Source organism: Myxozyma melibiosi (genome assembly GCF_037950935.1).
Source record: "Myxozyma melibiosi strain Phaff 52-87 chromosome Unknown BZA70scaffold_1, whole genome shotgun sequence".
Lineage (NCBI taxonomy): Eukaryota > Fungi > Ascomycota > Lipomycetes > Lipomycetales > Lipomycetaceae > Myxozyma > Myxozyma melibiosi.
Window position 1 is genome coordinate 327,540 of NW_027042915.1, and position 21,890 is coordinate 349,429.

At 50.5% G+C, this 21,890-nt stretch overlaps 10 protein-coding genes across 10 annotated transcripts; 5 read left to right on the forward strand and 5 right to left on the reverse strand.

The window, feature by feature from the left end:
• Positions 1 to 47: 47 nt before the first annotated feature.
• Positions 48 to 1,064, forward strand: BZA70DRAFT_234553 (uncharacterized protein; the record flags this gene model as incomplete). Its single annotated transcript, XM_064910301.1, has 2 exons — positions 48 to 546; positions 604 to 1,064. The coding sequence occupies 2 exons, from the start codon at positions 48 to 50 to the stop codon at positions 1,062 to 1,064; spliced, it is 960 nt and encodes a 319-aa protein (XP_064770142.1).
• Positions 1,065 to 1,161: 97 nt separating this feature from the next.
• Positions 1,162 to 2,696, reverse strand: BZA70DRAFT_270505 (uncharacterized protein). Its single transcript, XM_064911302.1, has 2 exons — positions 2,454 to 2,696; positions 1,162 to 2,392 (listed from the first exon to the last, which is right to left on the reverse strand). Exons 1-2 carry the CDS (start codon positions 2,480 to 2,482, stop codon positions 1,204 to 1,206), a joined length of 1,218 nt encoding a protein of 405 aa, XP_064770143.1. The 5' UTR covers positions 2,483 to 2,696; the 3' UTR covers positions 1,162 to 1,203.
• A 687-nt stretch (positions 2,697 to 3,383) lies between these two features.
• BZA70DRAFT_270509 (uncharacterized protein) lies at positions 3,384 to 4,353 on the forward strand. The gene is made up of 3 exons (XM_064911303.1): positions 3,384 to 3,893; positions 3,957 to 4,063; positions 4,129 to 4,353. The coding sequence occupies exons 1-3, from the start codon at positions 3,546 to 3,548 to the stop codon at positions 4,265 to 4,267; spliced, it is 594 nt and encodes a 197-aa protein (XP_064770144.1). The 5' UTR covers positions 3,384 to 3,545; the 3' UTR covers positions 4,268 to 4,353.
• BZA70DRAFT_270510 (uncharacterized protein) lies at positions 4,354 to 6,252 on the reverse strand. Its single transcript, XM_064911304.1, has 2 exons — positions 6,057 to 6,252; positions 4,354 to 5,982 (listed from the first exon to the last, which is right to left on the reverse strand). The coding sequence occupies exons 1-2, from the start codon at positions 6,141 to 6,143 to the stop codon at positions 4,387 to 4,389; spliced, it is 1,683 nt and encodes a 560-aa protein (XP_064770145.1). The 5' UTR covers positions 6,144 to 6,252; the 3' UTR covers positions 4,354 to 4,386.
• Positions 6,253 to 7,043: 791 nt separating this feature from the next.
• Positions 7,044 to 8,857, reverse strand: BZA70DRAFT_264507 (uncharacterized protein; the record flags this gene model as incomplete). Its single annotated transcript, XM_064910907.1, has 2 exons — positions 7,044 to 8,674; positions 8,734 to 8,857. 2 exons carry the CDS (start codon positions 8,855 to 8,857, stop codon positions 7,044 to 7,046), a joined length of 1,755 nt encoding a protein of 584 aa, XP_064770146.1.
• Positions 8,858 to 9,603: 746 nt separating this feature from the next.
• Positions 9,604 to 11,779, forward strand: BZA70DRAFT_252758 (MFS multidrug transporter). The gene is made up of 2 exons (XM_064910727.1): positions 9,604 to 10,291; positions 10,349 to 11,779. The coding sequence occupies exons 1-2, from the start codon at positions 9,935 to 9,937 to the stop codon at positions 11,618 to 11,620; spliced, it is 1,629 nt and encodes a 542-aa protein (XP_064770147.1). The 5' UTR covers positions 9,604 to 9,934; the 3' UTR covers positions 11,621 to 11,779.
• Positions 11,780 to 12,625: 846 nt separating this feature from the next.
• Positions 12,626 to 14,565, reverse strand: BZA70DRAFT_4610 (uncharacterized protein). Its single transcript, XM_064915132.1, has 2 exons — positions 13,215 to 14,565; positions 12,626 to 13,160 (listed from the first exon to the last, which is right to left on the reverse strand). The coding sequence occupies exons 1-2, from the start codon at positions 14,354 to 14,356 to the stop codon at positions 12,668 to 12,670; spliced, it is 1,635 nt and encodes a 544-aa protein (XP_064770148.1). The 5' UTR covers positions 14,357 to 14,565; the 3' UTR covers positions 12,626 to 12,667.
• Positions 14,566 to 15,451: 886 nt separating this feature from the next.
• Positions 15,452 to 17,771, forward strand: BZA70DRAFT_270520 (major facilitator superfamily domain-containing protein). Its single transcript, XM_064911305.1, has 2 exons — positions 15,452 to 15,885; positions 15,968 to 17,771. The coding sequence occupies exons 1-2, from the start codon at positions 15,852 to 15,854 to the stop codon at positions 17,539 to 17,541; spliced, it is 1,608 nt and encodes a 535-aa protein (XP_064770149.1). The 5' UTR covers positions 15,452 to 15,851; the 3' UTR covers positions 17,542 to 17,771.
• Positions 17,772 to 19,898: 2,127 nt separating this feature from the next.
• On the forward strand, positions 19,899 to 20,723 carry BZA70DRAFT_286495 (uncharacterized protein; the record flags this gene model as incomplete). Its single annotated transcript, XM_064913871.1, has 1 exon — positions 19,899 to 20,723. The coding sequence occupies one exon, from the start codon at positions 19,899 to 19,901 to the stop codon at positions 20,721 to 20,723; it is 825 nt and encodes a 274-aa protein (XP_064770150.1).
• Positions 20,724 to 20,902: 179 nt separating this feature from the next.
• Positions 20,903 to 21,684, reverse strand: BZA70DRAFT_270523 (putative ergosterol 28). Its single transcript, XM_064911306.1, has 5 exons — positions 21,526 to 21,684; positions 21,371 to 21,461; positions 21,216 to 21,306; positions 21,035 to 21,153; positions 20,903 to 20,975 (listed from the first exon to the last, which is right to left on the reverse strand). Exons 1-5 carry the CDS (start codon positions 21,586 to 21,588, stop codon positions 20,923 to 20,925), a joined length of 417 nt encoding a protein of 138 aa, XP_064770151.1. The 5' UTR covers positions 21,589 to 21,684; the 3' UTR covers positions 20,903 to 20,922.
• Between the last annotated feature and the right edge of the window lie 206 nt (positions 21,685 to 21,890).

Here is a 21,890-nt window from a genome sequence, read left to right on the forward strand (position 1 = left end):
CTGCAGCAGCAGTCGTTCTTGGGTCGAAGAACGTGTCTTCGTCGTTTATGGGTTTTGGCGGGAAGAAGCCCGAGACTGCGACTGAGACGATAGATATTTCCGATTCAAGCAGCAGCGCGAGCAACGTCTCTCTTGCTCCTTCTACCCCCGCGAGCTCCGTCTCGCTCTCAAACCCAGACAAGGTCGTCAATCCTGCTCAGTTCTTTATGTATGGTCATCCTGGACCCCACGTCGACTTTGATTTCCGCCAGGAATACATCTCCGCGTTCGACCGCCGCATGCGCAATCCCGCATACGTGATCGAGCACATCACTCCCCAGAGTATCGCCAAAAACGGAGCCGTGGATCGCAAGAAATCGGTGTTTAAGGAGAATGAGGCAATTCCGCTCAAGTTCCGGGCTAAGTTGGCGGACTATTTCCGGAGCGGGTATGATCGTGGACATATGGCCCCGGCCGCGAACGCAAAGTTCTCGCAGGATGCTATGGACGAGACTTTTTACTTGACGAATATGGCGCCCCAGGTTGGCGATGGATTCAACCGTGACTGTATGTGGTGAGCACGTTTATCTTCTGTGTTTATTGTTACTGACCATTGTCTTATAGACTGGGCGCATTTCGAGGATTTCTGCCGCCGCCTCACGCAATCCTACAACTCAGTCCGTATCGTCACCGGCCCGTTGTACCTCCCCAAACGGCACCCTGACGGCAAATACAGAGTGACCTACGAAGTCATCGGCAACCCACCCAACATCGCCGTTCCGACTCATTTCTACAAACTTATCCTCGCCGAATCCCCCGCAAAGGACCCATCCTCGAGCGACGTCGCCGTCGGCGCGTTCATAATGCCAAACGACGTGATCCGGAACGATACCGCGCTCAAGTCGTTCTATGTCCCGGTCGATGCTATCGAACGCAGCGCGGGTCTGGATTTCTTGGCAAATCTGCCGATGAATAGACGGAAGGACCTGTGCAGGGAGGTCAAGTGCGAGATTGTCGTGCGCGAGTTTATAAAGGCGTTGCCGGCTCCGGCACAGCCGCTCGGACTTCCTGCCCCCAGAAGCTAAGAAGTTCAACTTACATTGTATAGACTAGAGTTACTACTAGTATTATTATTGCTACAAAATAGTATTCAATTGAAAATAGCTGTTTATATCAAAATAAAGCTCTTTTACATATGGATCCGTAGATGCTTTTGGGAAAGGCTCAGTTCTTTGAACTGCTGCTCACACGACCTCGCTTCATCCACCCCGGAACCCCCTTCCCAAGACTGACCTTTCGCGAAGAACTCTTCTCGTCCGCCGCATCACCAACCGCACTCGCGCCCTCGTCTTCGAGCGTCAAGCTTCGCTGATGAGGAGCAGTATCATTCTGATAGCCATTCAATGGAACCGATCGGATTCCTTCTGCCACGGCTTGCGAGATCGAGTCGGATGCCGAGCCGGTGCTGATATTACGCATTTTGCGGCCATAGGTGGACACCTTGCGCGAGTTCGAGCCGGGACTGTCCGGCGGTGTGTTGAGTGTGGAGTCGGTATAGGTGCTGCTACCCTCTGATGGGATCTGTTTGTGTTTTTTCCAGCCAAGGCCTTTCATCGCGCCGCCGAATGCAGCGGCGGCAGAACTGGAGTTTCCTGTGCTGGATTTCCGAGAAGATATGCCATCGGGCGTATCGCTGCTCATGCTTCGGCTAGAAGATGTGCGCGAGTGCCCAACCAGATCTGTACTCGGAGATCGCGTATGCGGCGAAGTAGCTGTCTGTGTACTAGGCGCTGCTGGGGATGGGGACTGGCCAGAAGAAGATGGGCGAGTCTTGGGATTGTGGATCGGCGGTGCGGTTGATGATTCGTCTTGTTCTTCCAGGGGTTGTTGGGCGAGAGTGCCCGCTTGCGGATTTCGCGCAAGGCTAGGGGTGTAGGTGTTGCCGTTTGAACCTAGAGAGCTCGTCCGAGGAGTGGGAGCAGGCTTAGACTCTTGGATTGGTAGGTCTTTGGGTGGAGTTGTAGTCGTTGTTATTGTCGTAGTGGTAGTGGTAGCAGGGGTAGTGGCGGAGGCTGGAGTGGCAGGGACCGCAATCTGATCTGTCTGGCCGTCCCGATCCCTGACCGCAACCTCACTATTCTCCTCGACTTTGACGGTTGGATTTGCGAGATTGAAGTTCACGAGCTGCGAAGCCGAGATCATTTGCGACTTGCGGTACTCCTGGCGCCGCTGCTGAAGACGCTGATCTGTATCCCGCAGCCGTCGCTCGAGTGCAGTAAGTTCCTTTTGCTTGTGATCTATAAGGCTCGCGGATGAGAGAGAGAGGGAGAGCCCTGTGGGCGAGGTGTCTGTTGAGCTGTTTGAGAGACCGAAGATCTCGTCTAGTTGGTGCGAGAAGTCGAGGGCCTCAGAGCTGCGGAGGGATGTGATTAGCGGGGGTTGTTGAGAGTATGAATGGTAGAGGAAATACTTACGTCTCAGGAGCAGCGACCGAGGAAGACATGATGAGGTGAATAGGTCAATTGCAGGAAGTGAATGTCACTGAAATGAAAGAAGAAAGAGATCGAGATCTGGAAGGAAAGGAGCTGATTGAAGATCCAAACCGGAAGCATTAAACTCGAGGTGAATGAAGGGATGAGCCCTTTGCTGCTAATTCAGGGGTGGATGTCCAATTTCGGATCATGGGATTCGTACCCTTCCAACTCCACGCGTCTGAATCTTCCCGCAGTCGGCTGTAGCTCCTGGTCTGCTCTGATAAGTCTGTTATCACTACTTAAATACACACTCCTGTTCAAACCCACGAAGCAGCCCAGAGGGAAGGCGCAGAGGCAGAACAAGGGCGGAGGAGCAGTGTTGCCAGTTTACCAGAACAGGAAATGAGACCAAACTTTATCGCTAATCGTCAATCTTCTGTACCGAAAAACGCAGCAGCCTCGAGCTGCAGATTCGTGCATTGAACGGTAGTTTGTGCTGGTCAAAGTGAATTGTAGAGCATAGAAGATTGCTACAGCATTGATATTATGAATATGTTGACTGTCAATGTATCAACATCTCTTTGGCAGGTTTACTGTACCAAAGTAGCCGTCAGTCGATATACGCGTCTCTACGCTGATACAGTCATGTCAGAGATATCTGCTATACTCTAGATCTAATTGTTCTCTGTTCTTAATACCAAACAAATCAATCGAGGTCATATCATCGATTCCTTCGGGAGTACTGCTTTGCTTCGCTTTACTCTGTTCTGCTCTGCTCGCAGTAGCAGCTCACGTCGGAGTCTCATCAGTTTTGGCAGACTCCATCGATCCCAGTACCATTTGCTGGGATCACCGTTCTTGACCCATAAACCCCCCGAATCTCCTCCTAACAACATACACAATCACATCTCAACAACTATCAACACAAGCAGCAGGTAATTCTCTATCAGCCTTCACCGCGTCTCATTAGTCCCCCGCCCTAACCCACACTCACTTACTTTTCTCCGGGGTTCGTCGTTCTCGTTCCTGACTGCGTTCATCAAGTCTTCAGGAAGATCTATATCGCGAGGCTTCTTCTTCGACAACATAAAAATGGTAGCTCAGAGACTGATTTCAAGACGAGGGATTGAGAGCGTGTGTCGCCTGGCCAGCCGGACCTCTGTGCCTAGAAACCGGCTTTTCTCCGCGGCTGCCGTCTACTCATCATCATCGTCATCCGCATCTCGTTTGACTGCAATTCGAAGCGGCCTTCGCTACTCTCCTTCCTGCTCGTTCTCAACAACTAGCAGCTTACGAACAGCAAGCGTCGATGGTGAATACAAAGTTGACGAGCTCACTATCTCAGAGTACCACGCTATTGCCGATGAGACTCTCGAGAGTATCATGACGCACTGTGAGGATTTGGCGGATACGAAACCTCAAATCGATGTCGAGCTTGCTGTGCGTCATCCAAGCTTGTGTATATTTGTCTATTGCAGTGACTGACACTATCTTGATATCTAGCAAGGAGTGCTTACGCTGATATTACCTCCCAACGGAACATACGTGATCAACAAGCAGCCGCCTAACAAGCAGATCTGGCTCAGTAGTCCGATCTCGGGACCGAAGAGGTTTGATCCCTACTCGTCCTCATATCCTCATAGGCTTAACCCCCTCTTGCTAACAACAGTCACAGATACGATCTAATTGACGGCCAATGGACCTACCACCGAGACGGATCAACTCTCGGCAATTTGCTCCGCGAAGAAGTCACCGAAGCTCTCGGTATCGAGGCTACTTTTGACGGCGTTGACGACTACAGCAAACCTCGATAGGCTTATCCGCGTGCTTTGAAATCTGCTCATTACATTACCATGTAACATATATACATCTCCTAATGCATTCAAAATAACAAACTGAACTCCATTCCTTATGCATCCTGCTATCTTAATCTTCACCGCTTCTTCCTTCCATTTGACTCCTCCGTAACTGATCCCTCCTTCCGCTTCCTGCTCATCAAATCACGCACCTCAAACGGCACCCTCTTCGTCCTCGCAATCTCTATAATCTTCCCAATCTTCTCGTAATACTTCCGATCCAACAGCCACTCATCCGGAATAATAGGAATCGCCCACTCCCGCGCATACGCGACCTTCGCAAGCGACCGCACGCCCGGAATCCCCCTCTTCTCCACCGGATTTATATTCTTGACCTGGTCGTACACTGATTTGGGAATAACCAGCAAGTCGCAGCTGTAATCGAGCACGCCCGTAGTCTTCGCACCGAGCAAGAACAGCAGTCTTCCGAAATGAGTGCGGTTCATGCCTTCAAAACACGAGTACTCGACGTGCTTGTTTTTAAACACTGCCGCTTCGGGCGAGTATATCTCATGGCCGAGGTAGCCAGAGTATTTGCTTCGCGTTGGAGGAATCAGCTCTTTATGGAATATCGACAGATCAAGATACCAGTCCGTCACCACCACAGCTGACCCTGGTAGCTCCTCCGGAATCTCAGCAGGCGACAGCTTATGCTCAAGCACCACATGCGTCGGCACCGGCATATCCCCCGCGCCGTCCATAGACGCCACCGTCCTTGCTCCGCGCGCAGTCACAAACGGCTCCATCGTCGCAATCTTTGCTTCGTCAAACCCATGGAAATAGAAAACATGGCCTTCAAGCAACCGTGACTCCTCGTCGTCGTCGAAGCCATTCACGTCTTCAGCGGCCGTATCTAGCTTCGCCGACTCGTCTGCCGAAACCAACTCGAACGGACCCCGCCCGTCTGCCGTCGCGCTGTCTTTCGAATCCGCCACAACCTCGTCGTGACTACTCGTTCGCGGCACCGCTAAACTATCCGAAGACGTCTGCAACATCATCGAATTCCAAGTGCTATCAGACTTTGTCCTCGCAAGCTTCGTAAGCACTTTCCTCGCCCGCCGGCTATCATCAACCTTGCGCACCACGCTCGGCTTCGGCACATACACATCCCCATACTCCTTCTCCACAATCCCCGCCAAATTCTCCTCCCACTCCTCCGGTTTCAGATCGTACGAAAACATCTCGATCGGCGCCAGCGCGCCGCGCTTCTTGCACGCCTCGATCCACAACGGACTCACCGTCCGGATCTTGCGCTGCATCGCAAACTCGTATTTCTGGCCTGATGGGTTCAAAGAGATCAGCACGTCCGTTCGCGTCGTCAGGTTGGACGTGTACGTCCCTCCGTTTCCGCTGATGTACTTTATCGTCTCCCTTCGTTCCGGATCAACCAGCCCGCTAATCGAAATCGTGTACCCCCCAAACATCCTCCGATTCCCATACTCGCGAAGCTCAGTCTCGATATCAATATCATCGCCTTTAATCCAGCGGTCGTATAATTTCGGGATAAACTCGACATCCAAAAACATCACATTCGACCGTTTCCGAAACGCGAAATTGTACTTTGGAGACACCTTCCGGTTCGGCGGCAGGTTCACGACTAAATGCGTCACGCTGTTCATCAGATTCTCGCACGACTTGCCACCCAGCTGACTGCATTTCTTATTCAACTCTTCCTATACCACCACAAACACCCTGGTCAGCACTTACTCGACCGACGCGGAACTAGTGGCGGGATAAAGGTACTCACTCGCTGAGGCGACTCTAGACCAGTCGTGCAGATGACAAACCCGTGCAGCGGCCGTTTTTTCTCAGATATATCGTCGTCGTCTGACATCTTCAATCCTCACAGTCACAAAAACTACCTCCTTGATCTTGCGCTGGCGCTGGTGCGGTCCTGTTAGAGTTGGAGTTGTTGAATTTGTTGACGCGTGTAGATCCACTTGACGCGTCAAACATGCTTCCTCCGCGCGCATAAACTGCTTGGTTACGTAATACATTTGTAAGCACAATGGATGCTCCCCACTGTCAACAATCGACCATGTCTAGAAAAGCTACATATTGCTTTGACTTTCAAAGTGTGAATAAAAACTGTATATATTTAACTGTGTTACGGCCCAATGAATACGGGAGCTCTCTCCGAATTCAAGATCTTCGAGGAATCTCTTAATAAATGTACAAGTATGAGCCGTAAGCATCAAGATATAGAAATACACTGCACTATTGCAGAAAGAAACAGTGCAGAGTTGTGTCGTCTTCAGCTAATAGCTGGTACAGATGTCGACAGTTTGAGCGAGGAAAGAAAGCAGATATACAGAATACTAAAAACTGAACAAAGGGCAATGTCGTTGATGTTCGCTAGACGTTGAGATGAGGAGGTGAAATAAACGAAAGACATGAATGTAGTTGCCTGTTAACGGTCGACGGTAGCTGATAGAAGTCTATCTCTGCATGGCTTGAAGCGAATGTTGCGACCCCTATAAAATGTTAACACAGTGTCTTTGAATATATTGAGGGAGTTGACATTAGCTCGTCTCAAACGCACTCATACAACCCATGGAAAGCGGCACGTTGCTTCCTGAAACCAATGTATAGGTAACAACGATGCATATTGAATGTCAAAACTTCTCACGCCCGTCGTCAACCTATCGCATCCAAATTATGATCTCTGGTTAGCATGTGTCAACATGATCACTTAGCCATCTCACCTTAAAGCAATCATACGACATCATCGGCGCTATGAAGACCGCTTAGCTTCCTCCAGACGCGCCTGCAATGCTTGCTCCTTCTCAAGTTTCCAGCGTCGCGATCGCTGTGTCGGAGCAGCCGGTTTCTTCCCCGCTTTGTCAAACGGGTTCATCGGGACTTGCAACAGCTCAGGCTCGGAATCGAGCTTGTACTGTACATGCTTGGATGACTGGGCTTTGTCTTTTGTGGCGTCATCTGGAGACTCCACAGTGCCACTGGATTTCCGAGGCTGTGATTTTGGTATAGGCACTGCAGGAATCAGCCCAGGTGGCATAGCTGGCATAGTCAGATCGATGAGCTGCTTGGCCTTTGAAGACGAGGAAGCGCGAGCTTGGCTGTCCGGAGCATTAGTATCCACAACACTCGGCTTCGCAGCTTTATCCTTCCGTTGTATGGCACCCGCCAGTACCTCCTTTAAGATAGACTTTGCATTTTCCGGCGAAGGCGCTCTATCGCCAACAGTGGATGCTTTATCAGTCGACACGGGAGATCGAGAAACAATCGCGGCATCTGCTGGGGCTTTCTGTCCAGATACAGGCGTAGAGGCTCCTCCACTACTACCCGAGGGAGTCCGCGAAGCAACGCGGGCTTTGGAAGGTGATTTGCCTGCCGCGTCTGTAGTCTCTGGAGAATTGCTGGTAGGCGTTCCTGCGCTGATCTTCCTTGCGACCAGTGGCGTACCATCTTGACCTCTAGAAGTGTTGATTACCGTAACGAGCAACTCCTCAATTCTGTCTAACCGACGATCTCGTTCCTCTATCAACTGCTTGAGCTGTTCAAGCTGCTCGCTGCTCTTCTCATCACGTCGCTTGGCTTGCTCATCCAACCACAACAAACGTTTGACGATTACATCCTGAGCACTCTCAATCACTTTGGCAAGCCATGCCGAGACCTCCTGGATGAAATCAACAAGAGCTATCCCGTATGACGTAACAATGCGGTTTGTGTCTTCGGCGCGCTTTTTGGCGTTCTCCTCTGTCCACTTTATCAGATCGTTTATGGCGCCAAAAAGCACTGCTGCTGCTTCGGTCGGGTAATTTGACATTTGCGCGTTGAGTGAATTGACGATATCTGCAACCGCAGTCCGGGATTCTTTGATCTCGGTGGACACCTTCTCGGTAAGCTGATCCATATGAATCTTCATACTTGCGAATCTTGACATGGAAACCTCAACCAAATCTTCTTGGCTAATACTTATCTCGTCCATGATTCGATTTGACGAATCCTTGATTTGCTGTCGTAGATGCCAGTCGCTCTGGACTGCGTTCGTGCCCTGAAGCCGCCGGTGTATGTTCTCATTGACTTGCCTGAATCCGTCCGACGATCTTCCAGAAATCTCACCAGCTTGTTCGCGTAGTTGATATCCTAGCAAATCAAAGCTTTTCTTGACTAAGAGCGTAAGCTCGCTCAGCGAATCTTCAGGTATTGCAGCCGGTTGGGTAGCCGTATTGTCTCTGAACTCGGCACGACGAGTAGCAGCCTCTTTCCTTGTTTCGGGTTTGACACTGCTCGCCCCGGACTTTATCGCAGATTTGCGGGTAGCAGACTCTTTCTTTGTCTCTACCTCTCTCCGATAACGACCGGCTGGCTCGTGATCGAAGCCGGCCCTGAGCGAGGCGGCTATTGCATTTGTTAGTCGCTGATCCACAAAGTACAAAGAACAAAACAATGCCGCATACTTGAATAAAATATAACATATACAATAGCAAACAAAACGAGACCGTGCAGAAGAAACTGCACGGATCGACCAACGTCATGCACCAGCTCTTGCGCAGAGAGGATCAGATCGGCGAGATCTATCATCGTTCTGTCGACAAATTAGACGAGGTGGAAGTAAGCGTTGCAACGTGAATGTCCAGATGCACAAGTTAAGTATAGAATCCAAAGAGATAGATATATTGCGCGCAGGAGGGCGAGTGGGTCATAGAGGAAGAAAGAGAAGGACGCGCTGGGTGAGTGGTCCAGGTCGAGGTAAATAAACGAGACACGTGCGCGCTCCCAACGTGTAAACCTTAACTGAGACTGCTAAGCACTGTTCAATAGGTGTTGAATAATAGACAAAACCTGTTAGCTGTATAGAAGAGATAGTTAGCTATGGGTTTTTGACTGATTGCAGATGATAGTACTTTTGTCACTATAGCCAGTAAAAGGCTGGTTGCTGATCAGAGGTACGCAACAGTTGGCCGTAGATATTGTTCGACGCGCCCATCAGACAGCATCAGCAGCACACCTCGTTATTACGTATCCTCAAACACGTCTAGTGCATGTAGATAAATCTGATCAACAAATGCTATCTCCTTTGAGAGTATTTCCTGGGTCTATACTCTTGCGGCAGGTATTCGTAGGGTTCCAAGAAGTAGTCCAGCAGCTGTCCTGCGAATGAACCTAAATCATCCACCCTGTGCTCGAAAACAGAATGAACTCCAGCCTTCCTTCGACTATGAGCAGTTTGACTATAAACAGATCTGTGTGCACTTCGAGTGAGTATATCCACCTTCAACAAAGACCGACTATTCTACCACAACAGCGCGCTCCACTACCAATCAGCACTTACAAACACCGAGAAGTCAATTTCTGTTATCAGCTAGCGCGAACAGTGCGGCTCAGCAAGCGGAGGCGATAACGGGTAACTCCGTAACTTCAACTTTTTCATTACTCATTCCGCCCTCGGTACCGACGTCTTTCTTTTTTCTCCTCATCCCTCACGTCAAATTCCAGGTCCTCGACAAAGCCATCGTTGTGTGCCGTGTACTGCGCTGAGTTTATAGACACCGCATTGGTTTTTGGCAGTTCAACGGTCGATATCTAGTCTGCTGCTGCCGACTATTTTGATTATTCCTTCTAGTTACTCTTTTATTCATTTCTTAAGGAGTCTTTCCCATGGCACTGGAAGATCGAGACATAGATGAGCAGGAGGCTCAGGAGGCCTCCCGTTTGCTAGGAGACACTTCAGCCGAAGACGACCAAGAGGCCCAGGTAGACGCGGCAGAGCGCGAGGAGCTAGCGAACGGCAGGCTTGTGACTATCTTCCTCTCCCTTTACGTCGGCGTTTTCCTCTCGGCTCTGGACGGTACGATTGTTGCGACGCTGCTGTCGCGTATTGCCTCGGACTTTAACGAACTGCGCTCTGTGTCTTGGATTGCGACTGGCTATCTGATTTCGCAGGCTGCTGCGCAGCCCCTGTATGGAAAGCTATCAGATATCTTTGGCCGAAAGCCTTTGCTGCTTGTCTCCAATGTAAGAGTTGCTTATATGACTGAGCAGGTATGAATTAGTCTGCTGACATTTCTCTAGGTGCTGTTTGGAATTGGCTCGGTTCTGTGTGGTGTTGCACCCAATATCTGGTTTCTTGTCTTTGCTCGCGTGATTGCGGGTTCGGGCGGCGGCGGTCTTACCACCCTCAGCGCTATTACTCTCAGTGACATTGTTTCTCTTCGACAGCGCGGTCTCCTTCAAGGTATAGGAAACGTTCTGTACGGCTGCGGCGCTGCATTTGGCGGTATCGTTGGTGGAGTTCTTGCCGAGTCAGTTGGCTGGCGATGGACTTTTGCCTTGCAGGGCCCGATCATCGTCCTGTCGATTGCTGCTATTCAGTTCAATCTTCAACTTCCGCAGAAAGAAGTGAACAAGGACCTGCTCAAGCGTATCGATTTCCTTGGCTCGTTCACACTCGTCACTGGGCTTTGTCTGTTTTTGTTCTCCGTCAGTGTCGGCGGCACTTACTTCTCTTGGAAATCGGCAATCGTTGTCATGCCCTTGAGTTTGTCGTTCATCGTGCTCGGCGCGTTTGCGTACATTGAGCTGTACGTTGCCGAGGAGCCTGTTATCCCCTTGTTTTTGCTCAAGGACCGCACTGTCGCCGGCTCAGCATTCACCTCGTTCTTCATGACGCAGGTGTACTTCTCAAACATTTTCTACACCGCCATCTACTCGATCTCCGTGAAAGGCGACAGTGCGACCAAGTCCGGCTCGAGCTTGATCCCTCAGTTCATTGGTAGTGCGCTCGGATCGCTAGTGTGCGGAGTTTACATGCGCTCGACGGGTAGATACAAGCCGATGTCGTACCTAGCCGGATCTTGTCTCACGCTGGGATCGCTCTTGCTGTGCACTGTCCATCTCGACACAAACACGACCTTGGTCGGCTCATACTTGTTCCTTCCCGGTTTCGGCGGCGGCATGTTCCTGACCATCACTCTCGTCGGCCTGATCGCCGCGGTTCCGCAGGAGTTCCAAGCCGTGAGCACATCGATCCAGTACGGCTTCCGCGGCGTCGGCTCGACAATCGGCGTTGCGATCTCGGCCGCCATCTTCCAAAACATCCTCGGCCTGCAACTGCACCGCCGCATCACCGGCCCCGGCAGCGAGGAAATCATCGACCTGGTATCGGACTCGGTCGACAACATCAGCCGGATCCCCGAGGCCATGCGTGAGAGCGTCACACTCAGTTATCTCGAGGCATGCCGCGCGGTGTTTTACAGTAGTGCTTTGATGGCGATTTTGGCGTTTGTTTCGAGCATCTTTATGAAAGAGCATGTGTTGCATAAGACAGTCAACCGGTCGCGGTGAGCGGGGTCTCTGAAATGTTCTATGAAATGTTTTATTCATGAGAAGGGAGGTTGGAGTGATTATTTCATGATATGTTCATATGTGAATAGTGGGTTTGGAAGGCAGACGGGGTTCATAGTGTAGATAGTTCAAATGCCATTTTGAGAGGTTGAAGTTCGAATCTACGTAGATATTCATTCGCCATCCGACCACACCGTCATCTCTATGACGTCTTGTCTCTATGACGAAATGAGAGAAGAAAATAAATGTTGGACCCTGGATAGTGACCAGTAACCACCCGAAGTGTCGGTACATCCAAAGGCGTGGTTTCGTCTGGTGCTCGGTGGAGCCGGAGCCTCAAATTGTAAAATGAGAGGGCCACATCCAGATCCAGAGAACGCGATGGCCGCCGTACTACGGTATACACCAGATATATCTATCATGATTGTTATTTAAACCCATCGCCGGCCCCGTCTGTGGTGGGATTGGGACAATATTCTTTGTATTCCTGATGATTGATATTGCAGGTGTGCCTTCGAGCGTTGAGCAAACGCTACTCGCTACACACAGCACAGACTCGTCGTCACCGTCACCACAAAGCAGTCAGCAACCACCAAACAACGCTTCCAACCTTCAACATCTACAAAAGGAAAACATCAATCTGAAACGAGAGATAACCGGTCTACGAAGGGTAATCGACGCCGACACCGTCGAGTTCAAAAACATGCGCGCAGTGATTATCGAGCAGCGCGAGCATATCGCCGCACTGGAACGACAGGTGTATATGAACTACAAGATGTACCAGAGACGCGAAGGCGCGTTGCAGAGGCTGAAGAGCGAGTGTGATGGATTGAAGGCGGATAGGAAGTTGTTGTTGGTGCTGCTGTGTGATAGCGACTGATGGAGTTATACGTCATCTGAATTCTAAGAATAAATGAGTATGATTTTAATCAGCGTCTTCACGAGCAACTAGCTATGACAGACCAAGAATAAGCCTGACATAGCAATATTATAGTCTTAATAAAATGATAGACTGTTTTGGGATATAGAAAAGCAGACTTTTATTGATTATTGCACTACCTCGGCGTGAAGCTTGACATCCTTCTCTCCCTCCCACAAAACCCCAGACACCAAATTACTCGCACCCTGAACAAGCGCCGGCGCAGCAGCCACAACCACCGAAATTCTATCTCTAACCACTTTCTCAGACTCAAACGGAATCGCAGACTGCTCACCTGGGTTACCATCTCTGATGAGCGAGGAGAGATTATCGAGCAGGTCGACGTCCTGGACTTGCTCGTCCTTGATCCATATCAGGATTTTGACGTTGGGGAATAACTTGAACTCGTTCAGGTCAACCCACGCCAGATGGCTTCGTGTCTCGACTTCCCAGAGGAAAAAGATGTCTGGGATATACACCCGCTCTGCTCTCTGCCACGTGTATCGTTGTAATCGGCGCGCGTAGCTTAGTGCAAGGGGGAAGGTGAATGTCACTCCTTTGCCCTGCGCGAGGAGAATAGCGGTATGATCCAAGTAAAGACGAGGGCTATATCCGTACGGCCTAAATTACAAGTCAGACCAAGAACAAAAGTGTTTAAAAACACACGAAACATACCCTTGAATAGACACTTTAAACGAATCAGCCGCCGGCATGGCAATCGACGCCTTCGACGCCTTCGACGTCAGCAACAACTGCAGCCGCCCGCTCTCCTTCAAGCTAACGATCGTAGCCTCGTGGATCTTCCACCGGAGCTTCCGCTCAAGCGGGACGTATAGGTAGATATACTGGCCCGCGCTCCATCGCATTTCGTAGTCGCGTGCAGAGCTGTGGATGCTGATGTCGAGCTTGACCGCGGTGCCTGAGGAGGTGTATGGTGATGAGCCGGAAGACAGTTCCTCAAAGTACTCTGCGTGCGCGACGAAATGGCGCCAGTCGCGGAGACGGGTGAGAATGTCGACTAAAAAGACTACTGCCCCGACAATCACGTACGCGCGACTAAGTCGGTCGTAGATGAATAGAAATACAAGTGCGACGGATATCAGAACAAACTTCAAAGGGTCAAGAGCCAGCTCTTGGTGATTGATCCGCAACAGCACATCCTCGAATACGCAAACCACGAGATTCAGCATCAATGTAGCAAACGAGATAAGCCCTGCTACACTGTCAATTAACCTTTGCTCGCGATCACTGATGTTCAAAGCGGTAAAGACGATTGCAAGGGCGCAGATAGTGAACCCGACGTTTGTCCGCAGCAGTCGATATTGATCGTGCGACCACGTCGTCCACGAGACAAAGAGACCTGTCCTTGCGCCGAGGAAGAAGTAGAGCGGGATATTGGCGATCATGATCAGTCCTGCGCGGTCGGCGACGACTGGTTTTAGAAAGTCGGTGTTGACGAGGGTGTAGAGGATCGTGAGACCATAGTAGCCTAGTAGAAGCAGAATTGCGCCCACGGATAGACCGCGGATTGGGGAGTATATCAGAAGAGACTGAATTCTGCGCACGACGACTCTGTACTTTGGCGACGAAGATCGAACGCGAGACCGACCCGTCAGAGGCGTAGTCTCGCTAAGAGTTGTTGAGGACGCACTTCTCGAGACATGCTCGAGCAGGGAGTTCTGGGAGTGGAAGGCATTGAAAAGAGCTAGAAGCAGGAATATCGCGACGAAAATGGCATTGTAGGTGAGGTAGAAGACGTGCGACCAGGCCTCGTCGCTAAGGACGCGCTGGCGGTCTTCGTCTGAGTAGGTCGGCATCCGCGGTACCCAGAAAGGCCAGCTATTGTGGAGAAGATGAATAATGTGACAGGGAAGATAGTGGTAGGAGGGATATTAAAAACGATGTTTCGATATTTTTCTCATTCTATTGATTCTCTCATGTTTTTCTCCACTATTCCTTGAAGTAAGAATTCGAAATCCAGAACATCGATGACACAATCGCAGGTAAGCTTTCAAGCCACTGACCTACTAATGCAGGTTCCCTTTACCGATACACAGATATTAACAGATGACTCAGGGCTCATGTCCAGACTAACATACTAGCATTGGCCATTGCTTGGTCTGGTCTGATCTTGGTCGTGCATGGCTGGTTTGGAAGAGGGAGTCATCAGGTTGGGAATGGAGGGGAACAATGGAGCAGGTGTAGTTGGCGAGCAGTCGAGCTCCCGGCTTGAACTGACAGAACAATAGCAGCTAGTTACAGAGCAATCACGGCCAGATATAACACAGAACCCATGTCCAGCAATCAAACAATCAGACAGCCAAATCACGGCAGAGTTGGCAGCTGCCAGCGTGAACGGCTGAACGGCAGCCCGTCGGCATTCCGCGGGCCGCCTTCACAGCAGGTTCATATCGATCCAGTGAAGAGCGAGTGGCCGGCCGAGTTCATCGGGGCGGCGAGAGAGCGGTGGTGCAATATTGCGCGGAGGCCGCTTGCGCCATTTGAGCCCCGAGTGAGGAAACGGCAGCCGTTCCCCACACCCACACTTGAGCCACCGCGATATGGAAGGACAAAAAATCAGACAGGACAGCACGAACAATGATCTGCGTCCGTACGATCGGTTAGACGTTGAGGATATCAAAAGCCGAAAGACGTTGGTTGTTCATAAACCCTCAGTCTTATCAGAAGAGGTCGCAGAAGCCCGCTTCTGCCCAGAGATATACAAGACTAAGCATTGTAATACAATGCTTCTGCCCAGCAGAAGCTGCCCAGTAGTAATTACAGAACTTCACTGATTTGCAAAGATCTGCCCTCATAGTAGATAATCCACGATCTTCTTCGACAAGCAGCCAATTAAGCGGACAGCCAGTGGCGTTTTGGCTTGAAAGCCATCGTCTGCAACCAGTTCAGGGTGGAACCGGCCGTCAGCGGGCACAGCGCGAACAGCATAGTTATGACGCGAAATGTGCTAAGAGTGTGTAGCGATTGCGCAATACACGCTAAACCGAGGCTAGTCCCAATCTAGTTAGTGCCCAATGACTCAAGGAGTAATTAAGATTTTAGAGTGGGAGAGTCATCAATTGGACTAACCCGATCAGGCTACACGTCTTGGAACTCAGGGGTTTGAGCTCAGAAGCTGATCTCGGAGCTGAAAAAACTGGTACGCGCGAGTTGGATGAGAAATCCTCGAGGCAGCTCAGAGGCAGAACAGCGGCCCTCGAATAAATACTTTCGCGGTGCCCCCCCGGTCGGTCTTGTTTCTGTCCATCCGCGATCTCTGAAGCACCTCCCTGACTCTACCCAGTCGTCACCATGTCTGCTCCAATTCCTCTCGCCGACTCTATCAGTATGTGCCTCTGCCTCTGCTTCTGCTTCTGCTTTGTGATCTTGTATCAGAACTTCCGTGCTGACTGACTCTCTCTGCTCAGACAGTGCGCGCTCCGACGAGAAAATCGAAGGCCATCTGGCAGACATTGGCATCGACCGATCGTCTGACGAGAGCGTCTACTACGCCGAAGATGACGAGCGCGACCCCGATGTCATCCTCGCTCGATTTCTGAAGCTCGGCACCAGTGCCTGGACGCCCGAGGAAGAGGCCAAAGTCACGCGGAAGACCGACTGGCGTGTGATGCTGTGGGCCTGTATCATGTTCTTCTCGCTCGAGCTCGATCGTGCCAACATCTCGAACGTGTTGACGACTGATTTCCTGGAAAACGTGAATATGACTACCCAGGACTACAATCTTGGCCAGACTGTGTTTCTGATCACCTTCTTGGTGATGGAGATCCCCTCGCAGCTGCTCATTCGGTACCTCGGGCCCGAGGTGTGGCTTCCGTTCATGATGTCTGCTTGGGGAATCGTCGCCATGTGCCAGGCATTCATCAAGAGCCGATCGGTGTACTTGCTTCTTCGCGCTCTGCTCGGTGCCTGCGAGGGCGGATTCATCCCTGGTCTTGTGCTTTACCTGTCATCGTTTTACAAGTCACACGAGCTGGCTGTCCGATACTCCTGGATCTGGAGTTCCTCGCAGCTGACGGATGTGGTCTCTTCCCTTCTCGCGGTCGGAATCCTGCAGATGAAGAACGTTCACGGATGGTGGGATTGGCAGTGGCTTTTCCTCATCGAGGGTCTTTTGACCGCTGTCATTGGCATCTCCACCGCGTTCGTCATGCCCTCTGTGCGCAAGAAAAACATCTCGCGCGTCTACACCCCTCGCGAGGTCGCTATTCTCCGCGCCAAGGTCCTGCTTGACGACGAATCCAAGCTCCGCTCGCTCGATCGCCACCCGCACTTTTCGTTCAACATCCGCACGATCGTCATGTCGCTCTTCGACCTTTACCTGTTCCCGCTCTACTTTTTGGGATTCTTTGGCTTCATTCCGTCGTTGCAGGGCAAGTCGTACCTGACTATCAATCTCAAGGCGATGAAGTTCACTACTCTGCAGAGCAACTTGCTCGCTATTCCGGGCTCGTTGATTTGCATCGTCTGCATGCTCACAATCTCCAAGATCTCGGACTGGAGAAAGACTCGATGGGTGTTCCCTATCGTTGCGTCGCTTTGGGTTATCCCGAACTTGATTGCATTGATTGCTCTACCAGACGACGCCTCGCGTTGGTCGCGATACGTGTGCCTGACGCTGATTGTCGGATACCCTTACTTCCACCCGATCATGATCGCCTGGATCTCGCAGAACTCGAACGACCACGAGCACCGCACGATCGCGGCGGCATGGTACAACATCTTTGTGCAGTGCGGCAAGATCGCGGGATCCAACATCTACCAGGCAAAGGACAAGCCGTTCTACCACACCGGTAACTCGGCGTTGATTGGTATTGCTGTCGCGAACGCGTTGACGGCTGTCGGAGTGAAGGTTCTGTACTCGTACACCAACAAGAAGAGATCTAATAAGTTGGCGGAGATGACGCCCGAGCAGTTTGAAGAGTACCAGAGCTCGACGAAGGACAAGGGCAACCGTCGTCTCGATTTCAAGCTATACACTTAAAAATTTGTTCTTGATCAAGCATCTGCATTTGCTGATATATATATGTTTTATTTGTTTATGTTTTATATGTTCTATATGTTTTCAGGAGGGCTGCTTATGTTAGAATATGTTGGAAGGTCCGGATTGTTTGCTCATGTTTATGTTTCATATATTGATTTTGGGATTCTTTGGCGTTATGCATCAGTTATGTCTAGACTTTAGATGAAAAAATCATTCATTATACAGAACTACACTCATAATGATAATAGAGATGAAGAATGAAGATATGACTTTGAGTCAATTGACGCTTATCAGAGCATCGCAGAACATTCTGAGTCGGCCCGAAGTAGGCTCATGCTCGTGCTATCTTCGTCTACTCCACCGCCTCCTTGCGTGCGCGACCACCGTGTCCAGCACGTTATAGTTTCACCGCGGGAGGCCCGGAAGCCGCTGAGGCCGTCGGCATGTCGGACGTAGCCTGCCTCGTCTACAAGTCCACGATAATCAAATGTTGCGAGAGTCTACAAGGGACGTCCTCGCCACCTTCACTCTGCTCTATAGAACGAGCAGGAGAAAAAATTGCACGCCGAGAGGGTATTTTCAAACCAGGAACGGCAGACGCAGGAAAACTTACTCGGACAGGCAGCAAAAGACAAAAATGAAAATGGACTTTGTATCCCGAGGCTGCTTTAGAGTTATATTAGTATGCTCAAATTTTTTACTCCCCAGGATTATAGCTATGTATAGTAGATACGCAACTGCATGTATTCTGGTGCTGTACACACGGGATACAGCCGCCACACGATCCTGTGCGGCGTTTTCTGCGCACGTTAAAATTTTTCATTGAACCAGCGGCCCGCGTCGGTCGTCGCCGAGTTTTATCACGAACAAGAAAGGAAAGAGCCGGTCCGCGGTATAGATGACGATGCTACAACATCCAAGCAGAGTGTGCAGCTGTAATGTAATTGCTCGTGAGTGCCGCTGTAATTGTCCGCTTTGAGACCCGTCCGTTATGATTGAGTAAGTCCCTCAAATAAACAGCGCATTTCTGTTCTTTGCTGGCTGTCATTTCGTGCTGCCTATAGTCAAGCTGAGATTAGTAATATGTTACGTAATAGACATCAGCCTCAAAAAATGCGGCGTCTATCGTCAGTCTTCTGTCCTTAATTGCAGCTGATTGTAGCTCTCTGACACGCTCCATACCAGCCAGCTCGTCCTTAGGTGCCTGTCCTGGATTCATACAGTCGGCAGTGTTCAAGCTCATCAGAAATCTCACAAAACTGAAGGAACTTGTCGTGCGTGGTCTTACTCAGGTGGATAATGCTGAGGTTGACTACAGTGCGATGGTCGCTCGCAGTCAAGTTCTGCGATCGCTCTCATTCCTACGAGCACTGACAAAGGCGCCCCTAAACGTGAGCCTCAGTGATCGTCTTCAACAACAGCTTGATTGATGCAAACATATATGAGCTGAAGAGGGACATCCTTCGCGGACTGAAGTACGTGGATCTCGTGTGTTATAGCCTTTTCGACCGATGGCGTGTCATATCTGATTGAGCTCGGACGACGCCTACTTCGCACGCTGCGACTTCAACACGCAGCTGCTACACATATATAGCTTGACAGAGTGGCCGATTTGGTATATCTGCTCGCCTACGCTACGGGAACCCAACATTGGCTTAATGAATGGCAATTGCAGTGCGCTGGCAGCTTCATCAAAGAAGAGAAGCTGGTGATGGCATCAGGTGAAGCTCTTTGTAAGCCTTTGTAAGGCACACAGGTGACTTTAGGTTTCCACACATAGCTCTGGGTTGGCGCACGTGCCATATAGAAGCTGATTCCACGACAGCTGCGATTGATAACAGCGATCCTTCTAATTTGCAGACTGACGTCTGGTGTATCGCGCAACATGCAGACTCGCTGTTGTGGTCAGTCTGCAGAATTCTAGTGCAAAACAGGCTGTCGTCAGAGAAGAGAGAGACCGGCCGGCAGATCGGATACGATGTGATGGACGACAAACCCTACAGCCTGCGACTCATGACGTCAACGTAGCGGCGACTCACGGGACTCACTTCACCTGATTTATCCAGAGGCCGGTTAGTATATAACAACTCATTGTAGTCTCTTCTTATAGCTTCCAGGTCTATCTTTAGTCAATCCTTTGTGACCTTCTTACTCTTCACGCTATTTTCTCGCTTTCTGGTGGCTCACAGACACCTCGCTTTCTCTTTGTGTCACTTTGGCTCACACATCACATCTTTGCTTTTGTGATCCGCAACTAGCCCCGCATTCCCCCTCATCATCCTCATCCTCATCCTCATCTTTCCACCTTCACCACGTCGTTCTTCAGAGATTACTACCCGACCCTCCAGGAACCCACCATGGCTCCGCTACCAGATCATGTTCTCTTCCGCCCCTTGGGCCCAGCAGATATTGAAAAGGTAGTCAAACTCGAAGCCAAGACCATCCCGTCGCGCGAGTGCACTGGCAAGGAGCGAGTTAGCTACTGGCTGCGCGCCGCTCCCGAGCTCAGCGCCGGCATGTTTGTGCGGATTCCACCCCGCAAGGGAACTTCATGTCGCAAAATGTCGCGTCGCCGCAGCAGTACTGATTCGGCCGCTTCCAGCGCAAGTTCAACGAGCTCTTCTTCGTCTTACAACAGCCGAAAGGGTCCAGAATCAAAGCTTGCCGATGCGGAAGAGGAGGATCTGGACCACTGCTGCGACGTTTCAGCATGTCCACGATCGCGCGAGAAATTGATCGCGTTCATTATCGGATCCAAATTCGTCGGCGACGAGATCTCGGACGAAGCACTCTCGGTGCCGATTCGCAGCAATAGCGTCAATCTCAAAAAGCTCCGCCATCGCCTGTGCTGCGCAAACAACAACTCGTCGCCGGACGCGGCCTCGGCAGATGAGCTTAAGGGAATTGGGCATCTCGAATATGGCGACAAAATCGTGATCCAGGCGTTTTCGGTCGACCCGGACTACCAAGGAATGAAGCTCGGGACGACGATCCTGCGCGATTACATCCAGCGGCTGTCGACGCAGGCGGTTGCGTCCAAAATCGTGATTCTCGCGCATGCAGACATGGTCCCGTTTTATGAAAAGCTTGGGTTTTACGACTCGGGCGGTAGTCAGATCAACGCGAATGGTGCTGATGATTGGCATAACGTGTGGATCAGTCTGGACGACGGGGAGGATTAGTCTGAGCCGCTGTCTTGCGGTGTATTTCTTGTTGCTGCCGTTGTCGGTGTACATTGTCGGCAGGCATTCGAGAGGTTTAATGGTTGGTGTACGGATCATTTAGTTGTATTGTACATTTGCTTCTGGCGTTTATTGTTTAATATTTAGTGGCTAAATATCATTATGATTCACGATCGAATCCGCTTGTGATGTTTGCGGATTATGCGCTGACGTAGTAGTTCATTTGCTTTGCCATCCAGATCATCGAGGTAGCTATTTCTGCGGTTAGCGATGCAGGTATATGAACATTGTAGATAAATTGACACACGTACTGGAGACAATCAGAGGACCGGCAAGTCCCTTTCCAAGTTTGGCGGTCTTGAATAACTGCCACTCGGAAAAGAAATGAAGGAACGCAACAACAAATGTAGCATAGGTCAGTTTGAAGATACTAGTCGCAGAATCGTTAGTCAACTGCGATAACTTGGAGGAAGAGATAGACGGCGGACATACACCGGATCAGTAAGATGATACGCGCCCACCAGTCGGACGACTGAGGTCAAGAACGTCCAGGTTCCAAATGTTCTAGCAGAGAGACCAGTGACTATACCAAATAAGAAGGTGTGAGTCTTCATTCTAACAGAAACAAAAAGACACAGGACAAATACCCTCAGTAGGCTTCGCTTCGTACACCCGCCGCGTGAGAATCAAGCCTCCAAAATAGGACTGTCCCGAGTTGAAGATAGAGACAGCAGCAATCTAGAAAGTAATTGTGAATTGTCAATAGCTGTTCGTATTGTAAGAAAAGAGTGAACAAACGCACGAATAACAGCCATTTGGGCAAAAGACCGGGGATTGTGGGTAAGTAGCTTGAAAGAACGTCCATGGTTGGTAGTGAGCTGGTCTGCTTCCAAGCCTTAATATTCAGATATACAACAGCACGAGAATCCAGCTGCACAACCTGCAATTGATGTAATTGATGTCTCTTTTCTATATCGTTGTTGCAGGTATCGCGTACGTCGGGACCGTTGGCCACCAGACCCTCGTGAGCCGCTGTCAGCATATTCAACGTAAACAGCAACTGACATCCCGCTGCTATCAAACCACAACTGCAGAAACTCAATGACAAATATGCCGCGTACAGGATGTGCTGCGCAAGCCGCCTCGATATGGCGCTTCTCTTCCAGG

What these genes read in the sequence shown, in the direction of transcription:
- BZA70DRAFT_270510 (XM_064911304.1), bottom strand. Translation starts at nt 6,143, where the DNA reads ATGTCAGACGACGACGATATATCTGAGAAAAAACGGCCGCTGCACGGG. An exon ending in GTCTAGAGTCGCCTCAGCGA is followed by an intron (nt 5,983 to 6,056) that starts GTGAGTACCTTT and finishes GTGGTGGTATAG; the next exon opens with GAAGAGTTGAATAAGAAATG.
- BZA70DRAFT_270509 (XM_064911303.1), top strand. Translation starts at nt 3,546, where the DNA reads ATGGTAGCTCAGAGACTGATTTCAAGACGAGGGATTGAGAGCGTGTGT. An exon ending in AAATCGATGTCGAGCTTGCT is followed by an intron (nt 3,894 to 3,956) that starts GTGCGTCATCCA and finishes CTTGATATCTAG; the next exon opens with CAAGGAGTGCTTACGCTGAT. An exon ending in CCGATCTCGGGACCGAAGAG is followed by an intron (nt 4,064 to 4,128) that starts GTTTGATCCCTA and finishes CAACAGTCACAG; the next exon opens with ATACGATCTAATTGACGGCC.
- BZA70DRAFT_270505 (XM_064911302.1), bottom strand. Translation starts at nt 2,482, where the DNA reads ATGTCTTCCTCGGTCGCTGCTCCTGAGAC. An exon ending in TCGGTCGCTGCTCCTGAGAC is followed by an intron (nt 2,393 to 2,453) that starts GTAAGTATTTCC and finishes ATCCCTCCGCAG; the next exon opens with CTCTGAGGCCCTCGACTTCT.
- BZA70DRAFT_4610 (XM_064915132.1), bottom strand. Translation starts at nt 14,356, where the DNA reads ATGCCGACCTACTCAGACGAAGACCGCCAGCGCGTCCTTAGCGACGAG. An exon ending in TTTAAAGTGTCTATTCAAGG is followed by an intron (nt 13,161 to 13,214) that starts GTATGTTTCGTG and finishes CTTGTAATTTAG; the next exon opens with GCCGTACGGATATAGCCCTC.
- BZA70DRAFT_270520 (XM_064911305.1), top strand. Translation starts at nt 15,852, where the DNA reads ATGTCTGCTCCAATTCCTCTCGCCGACTCTATCA. An exon ending in TCCTCTCGCCGACTCTATCA is followed by an intron (nt 15,886 to 15,967) that starts GTATGTGCCTCT and finishes CTCTCTGCTCAG; the next exon opens with ACAGTGCGCGCTCCGACGAG.
- BZA70DRAFT_252758 (XM_064910727.1), top strand. Translation starts at nt 9,935, where the DNA reads ATGGCACTGGAAGATCGAGACATAGATGAGCAGGAGGCTCAGGAGGCC. An exon ending in CTTTGCTGCTTGTCTCCAAT is followed by an intron (nt 10,292 to 10,348) that starts GTAAGAGTTGCT and finishes ACATTTCTCTAG; the next exon opens with GTGCTGTTTGGAATTGGCTC.
- BZA70DRAFT_270523 (XM_064911306.1), bottom strand. Translation starts at nt 21,588, where the DNA reads ATGGACGTTCTTTCAAGCTACTTACCCACAATCCCCGGTCTTTTGCCC. An exon ending in TGCCCAAATGGCTGTTATTC is followed by an intron (nt 21,462 to 21,525) that starts GTGCGTTTGTTC and finishes ATTACTTTCTAG; the next exon opens with ATTGCTGCTGTCTCTATCTT. An exon ending in CGGTCCTCTGATTGTCTCCA is followed by an intron (nt 20,976 to 21,034) that starts GTACGTGTGTCA and finishes CCGCAGAAATAG; the next exon opens with CTACCTCGATGATCTGGATG.